Source organism: Oncorhynchus clarkii, chromosome 23 (assembly GCF_045791955.1).
Source record: "Oncorhynchus clarkii lewisi isolate Uvic-CL-2024 chromosome 23, UVic_Ocla_1.0, whole genome shotgun sequence".
Lineage (NCBI taxonomy): Eukaryota > Metazoa > Chordata > Actinopteri > Salmoniformes > Salmonidae > Oncorhynchus > Oncorhynchus clarkii.
Window position 1 is genome coordinate 41,471,076 of NC_092169.1, and position 21,190 is coordinate 41,492,265.

At 42.9% G+C, this 21,190-nt stretch overlaps 1 protein-coding gene across 1 annotated transcript in view; it reads left to right on the forward strand.

Moving 5' to 3' along the window:
• Positions 1–21,190, forward strand: part of LOC139381372 (protein sidekick-2-like) — a 605,846-nt gene that overhangs the window by 472,241 nt on the left and 112,415 nt on the right. Inside the window, exons 5-8 of the mRNA XM_071124848.1 lie at positions 3,419–3,552; positions 18,453–18,564; positions 18,883–19,073; positions 19,476–19,559. Coding sequence (XP_070980949.1) covers positions 3,419–3,552; positions 18,453–18,564; positions 18,883–19,073; positions 19,476–19,559 — 521 coding nt within the window. The remainder of the gene's footprint in view (positions 1–3,418; positions 3,553–18,452; positions 18,565–18,882; positions 19,074–19,475; positions 19,560–21,190) is intronic.

Below are 21,190 nucleotides of genomic sequence, written 5' to 3' on the forward strand. Positions count from 1 at the left end.
GCTCTCGTACGTGCTTCAGTGTTGCTTGCCTCGAAGCGAGCATAGAAGTAATGTAGCTCTTCTGGTAGGCTTGTGTCATTGGGCAGCTTGAGGCTGGGTTTCCCTTTGTAGTCTGTAATAGTTTGCAAACTCTGTCACATCCGCCGAGCGTTGGAGCCAGTGTAGTACGAATCAATCTTAGTCCTGTATTGACATTTTGCCTGTTTGCTGGTTCAGCTGAGGCCATAGTCGGATTTCTTATAAGGGTCTGAATTAGTCTCCCTCTCCTTAAAAGTGGCAGCTCTCGCCTTTAGCTCAGTGAGGATGTTGCCTTTAATCCATGGCTCCTGGTTGGGTTATGTACGTATGGTCACTGTGGGGACGACGTCATTGATGCACTTATTGATGAAGCCAATGACTGATGTGGTGTACTCCTCAATGTCTTCAGAAGAATCCCGGAACATATTCTAGTCTGTGCTAGCAAAACAGTCCTGTAGCTTAGCACCTGTGTCATCTGTAGAATCTGTACAGATATCATGGACAGTAATGGTTTGAGAACATTCCAAGACTTGATAGACACATACACATTACCAGGCACCTCCTATTTTCTATATTTACAATTAAAATCAGCTATGCTGGCCTATCGAGTCCCTTTGGAAAGTCAAATACTGAACCAAAATACTGATGGGATTTAAAAATAAATTATCTGGGCTCCTTAAATGACTGTTCTCTACAATGTGCAGTATAAACAACTTCTGGAAAGCTCATATCCTGATAGCCATTAAAAAGGTATGGTCCACATATCTAAGTGAATCTGGACAACCCTTTAATTGGAACAGAATATGGAAAAATATGACCTCAGCATCCCGTAATCTGAACCATCAACTGTTTCCAGGTGTTTTTTTTTCATCATTTGTGAGTGTCAGCCCACAGGTAAGCCCACAGGTAAGTACAAAGTATATAATTATATGAATTTTTATATTATACCTGTAACCCCCCCCCCCCCCCCCCCCCCCCCCCCTCCATGAAAAACTAAATGTGCCACAAAAAAAACTCTCCATCCCCAAAACTCATCACTACTGGGACAAGGCAATTTGCCCAAAGTACTTTAAACAAGGCATAAACATAAAGTGTTGCAGTATAGAAGTTATGTTTTATCATTGATAAAGAGTTCAATATTAACTTGTGTAACTATTTGTCATTTTAAAATGTGTTTCATGGTTGCAATTCAAGAACTCAATTCACATAGATGGTATCTAAACTGGGTGAACGTGTGGTGGGAGGTGAAGGGGTTGATTGCGTGTGTGTGTGCATGCGTATGCGTGTGTTTGTGGTTGCGTGTGTGTTTGTGTTTGTGTGTGTGTATTCATTTGTCTCTGTGAGTAGAGGTGGGGAGATGCGTTGGCTGGCGCCAGGCTGCAGGGCCAAGCATACACCCCAGGAAGCCAATCCTAGTACCTCACCGCTCCGAACAGAACACAAGCAAAGCACGCTGCAGGACACACAGCCGAGCCCCTTATTTACAGCCCACCATGAATCACAACAACGTCTTACTGCTGCTGCTGGTTGCCAAGTGCATACTTGTTAAGTCTCTCAGACTTCCAGTTTATTATCAAAACCATGGCCTTGTTCATTCAGGAGGGTGCAGGTTGCTGAGCAATGTTGTCTCTGGATATGCATGTGAAGAAAGGCCTAATATTGTATGTCAAAGGTGCACATATGTGTTTGTATATATCTTTATTTTTGTATGAAGTTTATCTGTTTATTTGTATCCTACATTTATTTTATATTTCCCTGCTTGTACAGTAGAATGTGTGTACCGTATATACAGTCGGATGCGTGTACCGTATGTACAGTAGGATGTGTGTACCGTGTGTACAGCAGGATGTGTGTACCGTATATACAGTAGGATGCGTGTACCGTCTGTGCAGTAGGATGCGTGTACCGTATATACAGTAGGATGCGTGTACCGTATGTGCAGTAGGATGCGTGTACCGTATATACAGTAGGATGCGTGTACCGTATGTGCAGTAGGATGCGTGTGTAACAGTATAAATTTAGACCGTCCCCTCGCCCATACCCGGGCGCGAACCAGGGACCTTCTCCACACAGCAACAACAGTCACCCACGAAGCGTCGTTACCCATCGCTCCACAAAAGCCGCGGCCCTTGCAGAGCAAGGTGAACTACTACTTCAAGGTCTCAGAGCAAGTGACGTCACTGATTGAAACGCTATTTAGCGCCCACGCTAACTAAGCTAGCCGTTTCACATCCGTTACACGTGTAACGTATATTCAGTAGGATACGTGTACCGTATGTGCAGTAGGATGCGTGTACCGTATATACAGTAGGATGCGTGTACCATGTGTACAGTAGAATGTGTGTACCATGTGTACAGTAGGATGCGTGTATCGTGTGTACAGCAGGATGTGTATACCGTGTGTACAGTTGGATGTGTTTATCGTGTGTACAGTAGGATGTGTGTACCGTGTGTACAGTTGGATGCGTGTACCGTGTGTACAGCAGGATGTGTGTACCGTGTGTACAGCAGGATGTGTGTACCGTGTGTACAGTAGGATGTGTGTACCGTGTGTACAGTAGGATGCGTGTACCGTGTGTACAGTAGGATGTGTGTACCGTGTGTACAGTAGGATGGGTGTACCGTGTGTACAGTAGGATGCGTGTACCGTGTGTACAGTAGGATGCGTGTACCGTGTGTACAGTAGGATACGTGTACCTGGTGTGTACAGTAGGATGCATGTACCGTGCGTACAGTAGGATTCATGTACAGTAGGATGCGTGTACCGTGTGTACAGTAGGATGCGTGTACCATGTGTACAGTAGGATGCGTGTACCGTGTGTACAGTAGGATGCGTGTACCGTGTGTACAGTAGGATGCGTGTACCGTGTGTACAGTAGGATGCGTGTACCGTAGGTACAGTCGGATGTGTGTGTACCGTATATACAGCATCACCTGATCCTCACTGTTTTTTGCATTCCTCCAGGGGAGAGGTGCATTCACGTTAGTATGCTGACTCTTGGTGGAGAGAGAGAAGGAAGGGAGGAAAAGGGAGAGGGGGTCGGGTGCAATGAGTCGGAACATGCAATCCAGCTCCAAATTGGTGAACAGGCGCTGATAATAAGCAAACATTGATTGTAAACCGAGGCGGGGCTATAATTGGTAGAATGCAGGGAGAGGAGGCCTGGGTCTCACTCCACTGGTCAACACAGGGTGGGAGGGGTTGGAGCAGGGGAGAAGCTGGTACACACAACAAGAATATAACAGGACAACTGTAATCTTATTCAGCTCTGCAAAATCCTGGAAGGCATTCCTTCCTAAGGATGTTTTACACTGTAAAGTGTGTGTATGTGCGGAGGGGCCTTTTTGTCAGTTGTGTTTGTAGGAGTGTAGTGACCAAACGTGTCTCTGTGTTCCTCAGAGCCATTACTCTGGACAACACTCTGGTCATCCTGTCCACGGTGGCCCCTGATGCTGGACGTTACTACGTACAGGCTGTCAACGACAAGAACGGCGAAAACAAGACCAGCCAACCCATAACCCTTTCTGTCGACAGTGAGTAGTACTGAAACCATATGGAGAGACATGCACCACACACACACACACACACAAACACACACACATAGAGGGATGGGCATAAATTTGATAATACGAAATACAACTACAAAATACCCTAAAGATCAATGTATCAAAATAAAGTATAAGATACTTTTGCAAAGTATTGTATTGAGTTAAAATACATGTATTTTAAATTACAAAGAACATTTGTAAGTAACTGGCCGAACATAAACAACATTCTCAAGAATGGTTACAAAAATATTTTACTTGCTGAATGTGATATGTTGTTGTTTAACTACCTTAGTTGTCCAACATGTAAATTTCATTAGAATAAAACCCAGCATGCTTTGCAATTGTTCATTTTTACATATACATGTATATTTAGTTCATTTAGCAGACATTCTTAAATCACCATAATGCCATCAGACTTTTGATACCAATGTAGTGTGAAAGGGGACCAAAAAATGGTGAATCATTATAAAGAAATCGTATAAAAAATAATTTTGTATTTTGAAAAAGAGAATTGAAAGCAGGCAGGTGCAGTTCATGGAATTAGACACGATTAAAGATGGAAAAAAAACAACTTTTAAATGAGAATAGTCATTGGTCTGTAGACAAATAGCACCTCAATGCCTATTCCACCCATGGTCTACCAAGGTTTCCCAGCACACAGCTTTGACCTACGTAACAACAGGTGATGGTGTGTTGGGCACAGTGATCAATGCACAGTTCATTACCTCTGTTAAAAAAATATGTAGCTTTATGTTGTGTTTGTGCTTGTATTTATTTTTGCAATAAAGATAATGACAACAATAATACACATTTAAAATATTCCTATATATAAAAATACATAGAGCCAAATGATATACATTCAGAATTGAAGTCGGAAGTTTACATACACCTTAGCCAAATACATTTAAACTCAGTTTTTCACAATTCCTGACATTTATTCATAGTAAAAATTCCCTGTCTTAGGTTAGTTAGGATAACCACTTTATTTTAAGAATGTGAAATGTCAGAATTATAGTAGAGAGAATTATTTGTTTTAGCTTTTTCTTCTTTCATCACATTCCCAGTGGGTCAGAAGTTTACATACACTCAATTAGTATTTGGTAGCATTGCCTTTAACTTGGGTCAAACGTTTCAGGTAGCCTTCCACAAGCTTCCCACAATAAGTTGGGTGAATTTTGTCCCATTCCTCCTGACAGAGCTGGTGTAACTGAGTCAGGTTTGTAGGCCTCCTAGCTCGCACCATTTTTTTCAGTTCTGCCAACACATTTCCTATAGGATTGAGGTTGACTTTGTTGTCCTTAAGCCATTTTTCCACAACTTTGAAAGTATGCTTGGGGTCATTGTCCATTTGGAAGACCCATTTGCGACCAAGCTTTAACTTTCTGACTGATGTCTTGAGATGTTGCTTCAATATATTCACATAATTTTCCTACCTCATGATGTCACCTATTTTGTGAAGTGCACCCGTCCCTCCTTCAGCCCTTTTCCTCTAAACATAACGATGGCCATTATGGTCGAACAGTTGTATTTCTGTTTCATCAGACCAGAGGACATTTCTCCAAAAAGTATGATATTTGTCCAGTTGCAAACCGTAGTTTGCAGTTGCAAACCGTAGTCTGGCTTTTTTATGGCGGTTTTGGAGCAATGGCTTCTTCCTTGCTGATCGGCCTTTCAGGTTATGTCGAAATAGGACTCGTTTTACTGTGGATATTGATACTTTTGTACTTTGTTTCCTACAGCATCTTCACAAGGTCCTTTGCTGTTGTTCTGGAATTGATTTGTACTTTTCCCCCCAAAGTATGTTCATGTCTAGGAGACAGAATGTGTCTCCTTCCTAAGCAGTGTGACGGCTGTGTTCCCATGGTGTTTATACTTGCGTGCTATTGTTTGTACAGATGAACGTGGTACCTTCGGGCGTTTGGAAATTGCTCCTAAGGATGAACCAGACTTGTGGAGATCTACAATGTTTTTATGAGGTCTGGCTGAATTCTTTAGATTTTCCCATGATGTTAAGCAAAGAGGCACTGAGTTTGAAGGTAGGCCTAGAAATACATGCACAGGTACACCTCCATTTGACTCAAATGATGTCAAAATAGCCTATCAGAAGCTTCTAAAGCCATGACATCATTTTCTGGAATTTTCCAAGCTGTTTAAAGGCACAGTCAACTTAGTGTATGTAAACTTCTGACCCACTGGAATTATGATACAGTGTGAAATATGTGTATAAGTTAAATAAGTATAAGTGAAATAATCTGTCTGTTAACAATTGTTGGAAATATTACTTTTGTCATGCACAAAATATATGTCCTAACTGACTTGCCAAAACTATAGTTTTTTTACAAGAAATGTGTAGAGTTGCTGAAAAACGAGTTTTAATGAATCCAACCTAAGTGTATGTAACCTTCCAACTTCAACCGTATGTACACACTAATAGTCAAAAGTTTTAGAACACCTACTAATTCAAAGGTTTTTCTTTATCTTTGCTATTTTCTACGTTATACAATAATACTGAACACATCGAAACTATGAAATTACACATGTGGAATCATGTAGTATCCAAAAAAGTGTTAACAAATCAAAATATATTTTATATTTGAGATTATTCAAAGTAGTCACCCTTTGCCTTGATGACAGCTTTGCACACTCTTGCCAGAGGTGTATGTACCTCCAATAAAGTTGATTTGCACATTTTCATAGAGATTTGAATTTAACACTGTGCTTCATCCAATGCCTAATATAGACATGACTATCGTCACATCTATAATTAAAGAGGGAGCAGACATTACCTATGGCACAGTGTTGATTAGAACAGAACTCAGACCCAGACAGATCTCAGATGAGTAGAGCTAGTTGATGAGTAGAGGGACCGGAACTGAGCAGACAGACCAGAACAGAGCAGACAGAACAGACAGACCAGACGTAACAAAACAGACATACCAGACAGACCAGACAGACAGACAAGAGCAGACAGAACAGAGCAGTAAGAGTCAGTATGTATGTATGGCTGGTATGTATGGCTGGTGGTAGAGAGGAGGGAGAGTCAGTGGGGGGGCCTCGGCATGGCAGGACAGGGGGAGGAATGCCAGAGAGAGAGACACACTTTTTTGCCCCTGTGAAGGACAATAAGCCCTTGCCAGAATGTGTGTGTGTGTGTGTGCGTGTGCGTGTGCGTGTGCGTGTGCGTGTGCGTGCGTGCGTGCGTGCGTGCGTGCGTGCGTATATCACTATCTGTGATGGTTCCAGAAATTCCCCAATATCCCCACAAGGTCATTAAAGCTAAGCGTCAGTATAGAGACAAAGTAGAGTCGCAATTCAACGACTCAAACACGATACGTATGTGGCATGGTCTACATTCAATCACGGATTACAAAAAAAAAAACACTGACGTCTTGCTCCCAGACAAATTGAACAACTTCTTTGCTCGCTTTGAGGAGAATACAGTGCCAGTGACATGGCCCGCTACCAAAACTTGTGGGCTCTCCTTCACCATGGCCAACGTGAGTAAAAACATTTAAATGTGTTAACCATCGCAAGGCTGCTGGCCCAGACAGCATCCCAAGCCACTTCCTCAGAGCATGTGCAGACCAGCTGGCTGGTGTGTTTACAGACATATTCAATCAATCCCTATCAAAGTCTGCTGTGCCCACATGCTTCAAGAGGGCCACCATTGTTCCTGTCCCCAAGAAAGCTAAGGTAACTCAGCTAAAGGACTATCGCCCTGTAGCACTAACTTCTGTCATCATGAAGTGCTTTGAGAGACTAGTCAAGGATCATATCACCTCCACCCTACCTGATACCCTAGACCCACTCCAATCTGCCTACCTCCCCAGTAGGTCAACAGACGACGCAAAGGCAATCACACTGCACACTGCCCTGACCCATCTGAACAAGATGAATACCTATGCAAGAATGCTGTTCATTGACTACAGCTCAGAATTTAACACCTTAGTACCCTCCAAACTCATCATTAACCTTGAGACCCTGGGTCTCGACCCCGCCCTGTGCATCTTGGTCCTGGACTTTATGACGGGCTTCCTCCTCAGGTGGTGAGGGTAGGAAGCAATATCTCCACCTCGCTGATCCTCAACACTGGGGCCCCACAAGGGTGCGTTCTTCAGCCCTCTCTTGTACTCCCTGTTCACCCATGACTGCGTGGCCATGCACGCCTCCAACTCAATCATCAAGTTTGCAGACGACACTACAGTGGTAGACTTGATTACCAACAACGACGAGACTGCCTACAGAGAGGAGGTGAGAGCCCTCGGAGTGTGGTGTCAAGAAAATAACCTCACACTCAACGTCAACAAAACAAAGGAGATGATTGTGGTCTTCAGGAAACAGGGGAGGGCGCACACCCTTATGCACATCGACAGGACATTAGTGGAGGTGGCGGAAAGTTATGTTCCTCGGCGTACACATCACGGACAAACTGAAATTGTCCACCCACACAGACAGCGTGGTGAAGAAGACGCAGCAGTGCCTCTTCAACCTCAGGAGGCTGAAGAAATTTCGCTTGTCACTGAAAACACAAACTTTTACAGAAACACAATCGAGAGCATCCTGTCGGGCTGTGTCACTATTTGGTACGGCAACTGCTCCGCCCACAACCGTAAGGCTCTCCAGAGAGTAGTGCGGCCTGCACAACGCAGTAGTGCGGCCTGCACAACGCAGTAGTGCGGCCTACATGCCCTCCATTACACCTACATCACCCGATGTCACAGGAAGACGAAAAAGATCATCAAGGACAACAACCACCCCGCTTTCATCCAGAAGGCGAGGTCAGTAGAGGTGCATCAAAGCTTGGACCGAGAGACTGAAAAACAGCTTCTATCTCAATGCCATCAGACTGTTAACAGCCATCACTAACTGCCAACATACTGACTTGCCACTTTAATAATTGGATGTAATACATTTATCACTAGTCACTTTAAACAATGCCACCTTTTATGTTACGATTACATACATTAATTACTCATCTCATACAGTGGGGCAAAAAAGTATTTACCAATTGTGCAAGTTCTCCTACTTAAAAAGATGAGAGAGGCCTGTAATTTTCATCATAGGTACACTTCAACTATGACAGACAAAATGAGAAAAAGAAATCCAGAAAATCACCTTGTAGGATTTTTTTAGTTTTTTTTAAAAATTTGACCCCTTTTTCGTGGTATCCAATTGTTGTATGTAGTAGCTACTATCTTGTCTCATCGCTACAACTCCCGTACGGGCTCGGGAGAGACAAAGGTTGAAAGTCATGCGTCCTCCGATACACAACCCAACCAAGCTGCACTGCTTCTTAACACAGCACGCATCCAACCCGGAAGCCAGCCGCACCAATGCGCCGGAGGAAACACCGTGCACCTGGCCACCTTGGTTAGCGCACACTGCGCCCAGCCCGCCACAGGAGTCACTGGTGCGCGATGAGACAAGGACACCCCTACCGACTAAGCCCTCCCTAACCCGGGCGACACTAGGCCAATTGTGCGTCGCCCCACGGACCTCCCGGTCGCGGCTGGTTACGACAGAGCCTGGGCGCGAACCCAGGGACTCTGATGGCACAGCTGGCGCTGCAGTACAGCACCACTGCGCCACCCAGGAGGCCCACATTGTAGGATTTTTTATGAATTTATTTGCAAATTATGGTGGAAAATAAGTACCGGACTATTTTCATTGTGTGCCTCCCCCAACCCCTATTTTACGCTGCTGCTACTCTCTGTTTATCTTATATGCACAGTCACTTTAATTATACATTCATGTACATACTACCTAAATTGTGCCCGACCTACCAGGGCTCCCGCACATTGGCTAACGGGGCTATCTGCATTGTGTCCCACCTCCCACCAACCCCTCTTTTTACGCTTCTGCTACTCTCTGTTCATTATATATGCATTGTCACTTTAACGATACCTACATGTACATACTACCTCAATAAGCCTGACTAACAGGTGTCTGTATATAGCCTTGCTACTCTTTTTTCAAATGTATTTTTACTCGTTTTATGTATTTCTTTACTTACCTACACACACACACACACACACACACACATTTTTTTTCTGCACCATTGGTTACAGCCTGTAAGCAATCATTTCACTGTTCACCTGTTGTATTCGGCGCACGGACAAATAAACTTTGATTTGATTTGAAGCACCAAAATGAGATCTGGTGCAACCAATTACCTTCAGAAGTCACATAATTAGTTAAATAAAGTCCACCTGTGTGCAATCTTAGTGTTACATGATCTGTCACATGATCTCAGTATATGTACACCTGTTATGAAAGGCCCCAGAGTCTGCAACACCACAAGGCAAGGGGCACCACCAAGCAAGCGAAACCATGAAGACCAAGGAGCTCTCCAAACAGGTCAGGGCCAAAGTTGTGGAGAAGTACAGGTCAGGGTTGTGTTATCAAAAAATATCCGGAACACTGACCATCACACGGAGCACCATTAAATCCATTATTTAAAAATGGTAAGAATATGGCACCACAACAAACCTTCCAAGAGAGGGCCGTCCAGCAAAACTCACACACCAGGCAAGGAGGGCATTAATCAGAGAGGCAACAAAGATACCAAAGATAACCCTGAAGCTCCACAGGGGAGATTGGAGTATGTGTCCATAGGACCACTTTAAGCTGTACACTCCACAGACCTAGGCTTTAGAGAAGTGTGGCCAGAAAAAAGCCATTGCTTTTGCAAAAAATAAGCAAACACGTTTGGTGTTCGCCAAAAGGCATGTGGGAGACTCCCCAAACATTTGGAAGAATGTACACTGGTCAGATGAGACTAAAATTTTGCTTTTTAGCCATCAAGGAAAACTTTATGTCTGGCGCAAACCCAAAACCTCTCATCACCCCGAGAACAACATCCCCACAGTGAAGCATGGTGGTGGCAGAATCATGCCGTGGGGATGTTTTTCCTCGGCAGGGACTGGGATACTGGTCAGAATTGAAGGAATGATGGATGATGCTAAATACAGGGAAATTCTTGAGGGAAACCTGTTTCAGTCTTCCAGAGATTTGAGACTGGGACAGAGGTTCACCTTCCAGTAGGACAATGACCCTAAGCATACTGCTAAAGCCACACTTGAGTGGTTTAAGGGGAAACATCTAAATGTGTTGGAATGGCCTAGTCAAAGCCCAGACCTCAATCCAATTGAGAATATGTGGTATGACTTAAAGAATGCTGTACACTATCCAACTTTAAGGAGCTGGAGCAGTTTTGCTTTGAAGAATGGGCAAAAATCCCAGTGGCTAGATGTGCCAAGCTTATAGAGACATAGCAGAGACTTGCAGCTGTAATTGCTGCAAAAGGTGACTCTACAAAGTATTGACATCTTCAATGTGGTAGGCACATCATAAATCGTAAATCATAAATCAAATGATACAAACACCCCCAAAATCTATTTAAATTCCAGGTTGTAAGGTAAAAAAAAAATGAAAAATGCCATAGGGGGTGAACACTTTCGCAAGCCACTGTAACTAGTGTATTGCAAAAGTGTTATTGAATTTTGTTTGGTTTTCAACACAACCAAATATCAACATTTGATGGAGATGTATCTTTTGTGCCATTGAATTAGTCTGGCTTTAATTCCAGTTTGTCTACAAATGAATAATTGATATGTTACATTCAGTCTCCATTTCAATCAGAGTAGGCCTAAATCAAATCAAACTTTTAAAGTTTTTTAAAACGTTTTAAAGTTTTATTTGATTTAGTCCTGTTCTTTAACCTAGATTTTTGGTTGAGATGGAGACGTCAATTCAACATATCAATTATTAATTTGTCGACAAACTGCAATTAAAGCCTGACTAAGTTAATTGCACAGATGGAGCTATCCAAGCATTAGATACATTTCCTTCAATGTTGATATTTGGTTGCGTTGACAACCAATCACAATCCAGTTTGTCTAAAAATTAATAATTGATATGTTGAATTAATGTCTCCATCTCAACCAAAAATCTAAGCCAAAAAAAAGGCCATGGTGACGAAGTAAATACAGTATAGCAAGTAAAACACTGGAATGGTGGATTTGCAGTGGAAGAATGTGCAAGGTAGAGAGCGAAATAATGGGGTGCAAAATAAATGAATAAATAAATACAGTAGGGCAAGAGGTAGTTGTTTGGGCTACATTATAGATGGGCTATGTACAGGTGCAGTAATCTGTGAACTGCTCTGACAGCTGGTGCTTAACACTAGTGAGAGAGATAAGTGTTTCCAGTTTCAGAGATTTTTGTAGTTCGTTCCAGTCATTGGCAGCAGAGAACTGGAAGGAGAGGCGGCCAAAGGAAGAATTGGTTTTGGGGGTGACCAGAAATATATACCTGCTGGAGCGCTTGCTACAGGTGGGTGCTGCTATGGTGACCAGCGAGCTGAGATAAGGGGGGACTTCACCTAGCAGGGTCTTGTAGATGACCTGAGCCAGTGGGTTTGGCGACGAGTATGAAGCGAGGGCCAGCCAACATGAGAGTACAAGTCGCAGTGGTGGGTAGTATATGGGGCTTTGGTGACAAAACGGATGGCACTGTGATAGACTGTAGGGTATTGGAGGCTATTTTGTAAATGACATCGCCGAAGTCGAGGATCGGTACGATGGACAGTTTTCCAATTCTAGATTTGGATTGGAGATGTTTGATGTGAGTCTGGAAGGAGAGTTTACAGTCTAACCAGACACCTAGGTATTAGTAGTTGTCCACATATTCTAAGTCAGAACCGTCCAGAGTAGTGATGTTGGATGGGCGGGCAGGTGCAGGCAGCGATCGGTTGAAGAGCATGCATTTAGTTTTATTTGTATTTAAGAGCAATTGGAGGCCACGGGAGGAGAGTTGTATGGCATTGAAACTCATCTGCAGGGTTGTTAACACAGTGTTCAAAGAAGGGCCAGTGGTATACAGAATGGTGTCGTCTGCGTAGAGGTGGATCAGAGATTCACCAGCAGCAAGAGTGACATCATTGATCTATACAGAGAAGAGAGTCGGTCCAAGAATTGAACCCTGTGGCACCCCCATAGAGGCTGCCAGAAGCGCGGACAACAGGCCTTCCGATTTGACACACTGAACTCTTATCAGAGAAGTAGTTGGTGAATCAGGCGAGGCAATCATTTGAGAAACCAAGGCTATCGAGTCTGCCGATGAGGATGTGGTGATTGACAGAGTCGAAAGCCTTGGCCAGGTCAATGAATATGGCTGCACAGTATTGTTTATTATTGATGGTGGTTAAGATATCGTTTAGGACCTTGAGCGTGGCTGAGATGCACCCATGACCAGCTCTGAAACCAGATTGCATAGCGTAGAAGGTATAGTGGGATTCGAAATGGTCGGTAATCTGTTTGTTGACTTGGCTTTCGAAGACCTTAGAAAGGCAGGGTAGGATAGATATAGGTCTTTAGCAGATTGGGTCAAAAGTGTCCCCCCCTTTGAAGACGGGGATGACCGCAGCTGCTTTCCAATCTTTGGGAATCTCAGACAACACGAAGGAGAGTTTGAACAGGCTAGTAATAAGGATTGCAACAATTTCGTCAGATAATTTTTGAATGAAAGGGTCCAGATTGTCTAGCACGGCTGATTTGTAGGGGACCAGATTTTGCAGCTCTTTCAGAACATCAGCTGACTGGATTTGGGAGAAGGAGAAATGGGGAAGGCTTGGGCGAGTTGCTTTGGGGGGTGCAGTGCTGTTGACCGGGGTAGGGGTAGCCAGGTGGAAAGCTTGGCCAGTCGTAGAAAAAAGCTTATTGAAATTCTCAATTATAGTGGATTTATCGGTGGTGACAGTGTTTCCTAGCCTCTGTGCAGTGGGCAGCTGGGAGGAGGAGTTCTTATTCTCCATGGACTTCACGGGGTCCCAAAACTTTTTGAGTTTGTGTTGCAGGAAGCAAATTATTGCTTTAAAAAGCTAGCCTTGGCTTTTCTAACTGCCTGTGTATAGAGGTTTCTAGCTTCCCTGAAAAGTTGCATATCACGGGGACTGTTCGATGCTAATGCAGAATGCCATAGGATGTTTTTGTGTTGGTTAATTAAGGGCAGTCCGGTCTGTAGAGAACCAAGGGCAAAATTTGTTCTTGGTTCGAAATTTCTTGAATGGGGCATGCTTATTTAAGATGGTAGGCATTTTAAAAAAAAATAACCAGGCATCCTCTACTGACGGGATGAAATCAATATCCTTCCAGGATACCCCGGCCAGGTCGATTAGAAAGGCATGCTCGCTGAAGTGTTTCAGGGAGCGTTTGACAGTAATGAGTGGAGGTCGTTTGACCGCTGACCCATTACGGATGCAGTCAATGAGGCAGTGATCGCTGAGATCTTGGTTGAAAACAGCAGAGATGTATTTAGAGGGCAAATTGGTTAGGATGATATCTATGAGGGTGCCCGTGTTTACGGCTTTGGGGTGGTACCTGGTAGGTTCATTGATAATTTGTGTGAGATTGAGGGCATCAAGCTTAGATTGTAGGATGGCTGGGATGTTAATTTCTTGACACTACCAATCCCTGTAGCGGGATAATTTTAATCTGCAACCGCTGAATAGCATAGCTATTCAAATAATATTACTAGAAAATATTCATATTCTTGAAATCACAAGTGCAATATTTTGAAAGACAGCTTAGCCTTTTGTTAATCACCCTGTCGTCTCAGATTTTGAAATTATGCTTTACAGCGAAACAATCCAAGCGTTTGTGTAAGTTTATCGATAGCCTAGCATAGCATTATGTACACTTAGCATCAGGAAGCTTGGTCACGAAAATCAGAAAAGCAATCAAATGAACCATTTACCTTTGATGATCTTCGGATGTTTTCACTCACGATACTCCCAGTTACACAGCAAATTTTCCTTTTGTTCCATAAAGATTATTTTTATACCCAAAATACCAACGTTTGTTTGTCGCGTTATGTTCAGAAATCCACAGGAAAGAGCGGTCACGACAACGCAGACGGAAATTCCAAATAGTCTTCATAAGGTCCACAGAAACATGTCAAATGTTTTTTATAATCATTCCTCGGGTAGTTTTTAAAATATATATTTGATAATATATCAACCGAGTGTGTAGCTTTTTCCATAACAGCGGGAGGAACAATGGCCGCTTCACTCAATTGGGCACCATCTCACTCTGAGAGCCCCCACCTCTCCACTTACGCAATGTGATCCTTCACGCTCATTTTTCAAAATAAAAGCCTGAAACTATGTCTAAAGACTGTTGACACCTTAGGGAAGCCACAGAAAAGGGAATCTGGTTGATATCCCTTTAAATGGAGGACAGGCACGCATAGGAACACAGAGGTTTCAAAATAAGAGTCTCTTCCTGATTGAATTATCCTCAGGCTTTCGCCTGCAATATCAGTTCTGTTATACCCACAGACAATATTTTTTACACTTTTGGAAACTTTAGAGTGTTTTCTATCTTATTCTGTCAATTATATGCATATTCTAGCATCTGGTCATGAGAAATACGCTGTTTACTTTGGGAACGTTATTTTTCCAAACATAAAAATAGTGCCCCCTATCTTCAAGAGGTTTTAAGCCTGTTCCAGTTTAGTTCGCCTAGCAGTACGAGCTCTGAAGATAGATGGGGGGCAATCAGTTCACATACTGTGTCCAAAGCACAGCTGGGGGCAGAGGGTGGTCTATAGCAGGCGGCAACGGTGAGAGACTTGTTTTTAGAGAGGTGGATTTTTAAAAGTAGAAGTTGAAATTGTTTAGGTACAGACCTGGGTAGTAGGACAGAAGTCTGCAGGCTATCTTTGCAGTAGATTGCAACACCGCCCCCTTTGGCCGTTCTATCTTGTTGGAAAATGTTATAGTTAGGGATGAAGATTTCAGAATTTTTGGTGGTCTTCCTAAGCCAGGATTCAGGCACGGCTAGAACATCCGGTTGGCAGAGTGTGCTAAAGCTATGAATAAAACAAACTTAGGGATGAGGCTTCTAATGTTAACATGCATGAAACCAAGGCTATTACGGTTACAGAAGTCATCATTTGAGAGCGCCTGGAGAGTAGGAGTGGAGTGTATTCACCTCTACATCATCAGAGGAACAAAGGAGCAGTAGGATAAGGGTATGGCTAAAAGCTATGAGAATTGGTCGTCTAGAAGTTCGTAACAGAGAGTAAAAGTAGGTTTCTGGGGGCGATTAAAAAAAAAGTTTAGGTTGATGACTTTTTAAAAATCAAATGTATTTACCACATAGGTTCCACGTCACAATAGGTTGAAAAATTACGTTGAAACAATGTTGATTCAACCAGATTGTGCCCAGTGGGATGGTAGGATAGGATGTTCACCTCAGTGCTTTGTCAGAACAGAATTACAGTGCATTCGGAAAGTATTCAGACCCCTTGAATTTTTCCACATTTTGTTACGTTACAGCCTTATTCTAAAATGTAAACTCAGCAAATTAAAGAAACGTCCCCACTGTCAACTGCGTTTACATTCAGCAAACTTAACATGTATCAATATTTGTATGAACATAAGATTCAACAACTGAGACATAAACTGGTGAGGACCTGCCTTACAACAGGCCTACAAGCCCTCAGTCCAGTCTTTCTCAGCCTATTGCGGACTGTCTGAGCACTGATGGAGGGATTATGCGTACCTGGTGTAACTCGGGCAGTTGTTGTTGCCATCCTGTACCTGTCTCACAGGTGTGATGTTCGGATATACCAATCCTGTGTAGGTGTTGTTACATGTGGTCTGCCACTGTGAGGACGATCCGCTGTCCGTCCTGTCTCCCTGAGAGCTGTCTTAGGCGTCTCACAGTACGGACATTGCAATTTATTGCCCTGGCCACATCTGCAGTCCTCATGCCTCCTTGCAGCATGCCTAAGGCACATTCACGCAGAGGAGCAGGGACCCTGGGCATCTTTCTTTTGGTGTCTTTCATAGTCAGTAGAAAGGCCTCTTTAGTGTTCTAATTTTTCATAACTGGGACTTTAATTGCCTACCGTCTGTAAGCTGTTAGTGTCTTAATAACCATTCCACGGGTGCATGTTCATTAATTGTTTATGGTTCATTGAAGCATGGGAAACCGTGTTTAAACCCTTTTCAATTAACTTCTTGCTCCTACTTGAGACGCAGATGTCTCAAGTAGACACCTGGAAATGCAAATGCGCTACGCTAAATGCTAAATGTACTCGTTAAAACTCAAACGTTCATCAAAATGCACATGCAGGGTATTGAATTAAAGCTACACTCGTTGTGAACCTAGCCAACAAGTCAGATTTTTTAAATGCTTTTCGGCGAAAGCATGAGAAGCTATTATCTGATAGCATGCAACACCCCAAAATGCCTGAATGCGACGTAAACAAAGATTTAGCTTAGCCGGCGCTACACAAAACGCAGAAATAAAATATAAAACATTAATTACCTTTGACGAGCTTCTTTCTTGGCACTCCTATATGCCCCATAAACATCACTATTGGGTCTTTTTTTCGTTTAAATCGGTCCATATATACCCAAAATAGCTTTCTATGGAAGCTGTGTGATTCAGAAAAAAACATTGTTTTAAAACGCAGCGTCATTTTTTAGAATTAAAAAAGTCGACGATAAACTTTCACAAAACACTTCGAAATACTTTTGTAATCCAACTTTAGGTATTAGTAAACGTTTATAATCTATCAAAATGATTACAGGGCGATGTGTATTCAATAGCTCCTCGTCTTCAAATCAATGGCTGCCAATGTGCACCTCACAACATCCTGGCGGAGACCGGAAGAAATTGAATCCAGTTAGTTGGATTTACCAACAAAAAAGTCCCTGGAAAATGACAATGGCGACATCGTGTGGAATCTGTAGGAATTGCATGCAGGTCCATAATTAATTTTGTGCCCTTTTAACAACCCATGAAAGTGACGCATGGAAATTATTTTTAGCTTTCAGAGAGCAGTTTTTCTTGCGCTTTTCGATGAAACACACGATCTGTTATAGTCACAGCCGTGATTTAACCAGTTTTAGAAACTTCAGAGTGTTTTCTATCCACACATACTAATCATATGCATATACTATATTCCTGGCATGAGTAGCAGGATGCTGAAAAGTTGCGCGATTTTTAACAGAATGTTCGAAAAAGGAAGGGGTAGACTTAAGATTAAGATCTGTGAAGTTATTCGGATTTTTACGAATTATCTTTGAAAAACAAAGTCCTGAAAGGGGAACGTGTCTTTTTTTGCTGAGTTTATTAAATAGTTTTTTCCCCTCATGAGCATAATACCCCATAATGACAAGGCAAAACCAGGTTTTAGGAAATGTTTTTAGAAATGTACATTTATCAAAGCTTCTAACCTGAAATATCACATTTACATAAGTATTCAGACCTTTGGCAGTGCTAAGAGCCTCAAGTCTTCTTGGGTATGACGCTACAAGCTTGCCCAACCTGTATTTGGGGAGTTTCTCCCATTCTTTTCTGCAGATCCTGGAGCGTTGCTCCAAAAGTATTTTCAGGTCTCTTCAGAAATGTTTGATCGGGTTCAAGTCCGTGCTCTAGCTCGGCCACTCAATGACATTCAGATAATTGCCCCAAAAGCCACTCCAAAGTCTTGGCGGTTCCAAACTTCTTCCATTTAAGAATTTTGGAGGCCACTGTTTTCTTGGGGACCTGTTTCCATGCATTTGCAAAAATATCTAAAAAAGGGTTTTCACTTTCTCATTAGAGGGTACTACTGTATGTTAATGAGGATTTAAAAAAACATCTATTTTAGATTAAGACTGACATGTAATGGACAACACGGCTCCGGCCTGAAAATGAGCCTGGGCTATATAATCAGTCAGAGCAGACCTTCCATAGAGACACTCAATATGAACTACATACCTTTTAGATTGTATCATTTCTATTGCATGTAGTGCACTGATCACTGTTTGATTCTGATGTGGTCATATATACATATATAAATATATATATCCTTCTCTCTCTCTCTAGATGTTGGTGGGCCTGCAGACCCCATTGCCCCCACCATAATCATCCCCCCAACAAACACCAGTGTAGTGTCAGGCACGTCTGAAGTCACCATGGAGTGTGTCGCGAACGCAAGGTAACCTCCCCCCCACCACCCCGGAGGCCCACTGTGACAACATACTCTAGCTGTCACTCCCTAGTCTCTACTCTGTCATTATCTATTGTGTTCCTGACAGACGAATCCTCTGTTGTCTTCCTGCCAGACTGATTGGTTTTGATGGATAATTTTGAGACAAAAAATATTTTTTATACGAATGTGTAATGAGTTATTAATGAGTCAAATACTAATCTGTCTGTATTTGGCTGATGCAATGCACAAAGATATTTGGTAAATAGATTTCTGTCTTTTCAATATCATGAGTGTATCTCTCTGTCTCTCTCTCTTCCATCCCAGACCACTGATCAAACTCAGCATCACATGGAGGAAGAACAGGGTTCTGGTCACCAGTGGTCTGAGTGACTTCAACCGCAGACTGACCATTATCGGCCCTGTGGTCAGTGACTCTGGGTTTTATGAGTGTGAGGTGGTCCTCCGCAGCAGCAGTGTGCCTTCTGTCCATGCTGGGGCCTACCTACATGTTCAAGGTATGAATATATCTGGGGCCTAGGCCAACCTACATGTTCAAAATACAACTCCGGGGCCTAGGCCAACCTACATGTACAAAGTACGACTCTGGGGACCATCAGGGGCCTAATTACATGTACAGCGTATGACTCTGGGGCCTATCAGGGGACTATTTACATGCATATGGTAAGCATGGCTAAATAGTTTTGTTTGGTTTGTTTGATTTGTGTTCATGAATATACGTTCCGTACAGATTCTGAAGGCCAGATTTTATCTTGAGAAACACGGGTGTTGCAATTCAAGGTTTTGGGTAAATCATGCAATGTTCAGGAGATTTGTGTAAGACTTTAAGTACTCCTCAAGGTTTTTATTTTCTTCAGCTGTCTGACAATTACCTCACCATATCTCCCGCTCTCCTTCAGAGCCTCCCCAGTTTGTGAAGGAGCCAGAGAAACACATTACTGCTGAGATGGAGAAAGTGGTGGATATCCCCTGTCAGGCACGAGGTGAGACACATGCACATATACAGTACCAATCAAAAGTTTGGACACATCTACTCATTCCAGGGTTTTCTACATTGTATAATAATAGTGAAGACATAAACACTATGAATAATACATATCAAATGTATTATGAAGTCCTTCTTACATCAGCTGATATCTCAAAGTGCTGTACAGAAACCTAGCCTAAAATGCCAAACAGAAAGCAATGCAGGTGTAGAAGCACGGTGGCTAGGAAAAACTCCCTAGAAAGGCCAGAACCTAGGAAGAAACCTAGAGAGGAACCAGGCTATGAAGGGTGGCCAGTCCTCTGCTGGCTGTGCCGGGTGGAGATTATAACAGAACATGGCCAAGATGTTCAAATGTTCATAATGACCACCAGGGTCAAGTAATAATAATCACAGTGGGTGTCGAGGGTGCAACAGGTCAGCACCTCAGGAGTAAATGTCAGTTGGCTTTTCATAGCCGATCATTCAGAGTACCTCTACCGCGCCTGCTGTTTCTAGAGAGTTGAAAACAGCAGGTCTGGGACAGGTAGCACGTCCGGTGAACAGGTCAGGGTTCCATAGCCGCAGGCAGAACAGTTGAAACTGGAGCAGCAGCATGACCAGGTGAACTGGGGACAACAAGGAGTCATCGGGCCAGGTAGTCCTGAGGCATGGTCCTAGGGCTATGGTCCTCCGAGAGAGAGAAAGAAAGAAAGAATTAGGATAGCATACTTAAATTCACACAGGAGTTTGAGTTTGAGTTTATTTTTATTTTTACAGGGACAGTGCACATTAATCAACGTTTCAGTAAAAGTGCCGGTTTTAGCCAGCCGGCTAATTTTCAACCGCAGTCCCTGGGCAGGTTATTAAAAACAATTACAATATAGACAATAGCAGCATAGAACAAGCAAGACATAGCAACATAGGACAAGCAAGACATAGCATACAGAGCAACATAGGACAAGCAAGACGTAGCATACAGACAGAGCAACATAAAACAAAAAGCAGCAAGACAAAATTCATAAAAGCAACAAAGTGTTTCCACACCTCACAAGCTACAGACAACAGACAACATGGAAAGCGGCAACACACAGCTAGGGACCATGTTCACAAATCTGATTGACCTTTAGCCATGTCTTCAAGCATTTTGTGAAAGTGTGATATGTGGTGCAGTTATGTGTGTCTGATGGCAGTGTATTCCAGACATGGGAAGCTCTCACAGAGAATGCAGATTTACTAAAGGTGCTTTTCCTTAAGGGAACTATACAGTCACCTCTCATGGCAGACCTTGTGGATCTGCTGCCATATGTCTGGGTTTTCTGTTTAACAAAAATGTTGAGTGGAGGGGGAGCCAGGCCATTAAGGATCTTGAATACAAGACATGCGTCGGTGTATTGCACAAGATTTTCCCAACTCAAGAGCTCATGCTTTCTAAGAATGTGACAATGATGATGGCTATTGGGCTTCCTATCAAGCACTTTGAGAGCCTGTTTGTAGACAGACTGAATAGGTTTTAATGTTGTACAGCAAGCTTGGGCCCAACTAGTCAAGCAGTATGTTAAGTGGGGGAGTATCATAGTTTCGAAGTACAGTTTTGCTACCTCTGTAGTCAAACAATTTCGTATAAATCGGAAATTAGCTAGGTTGAAT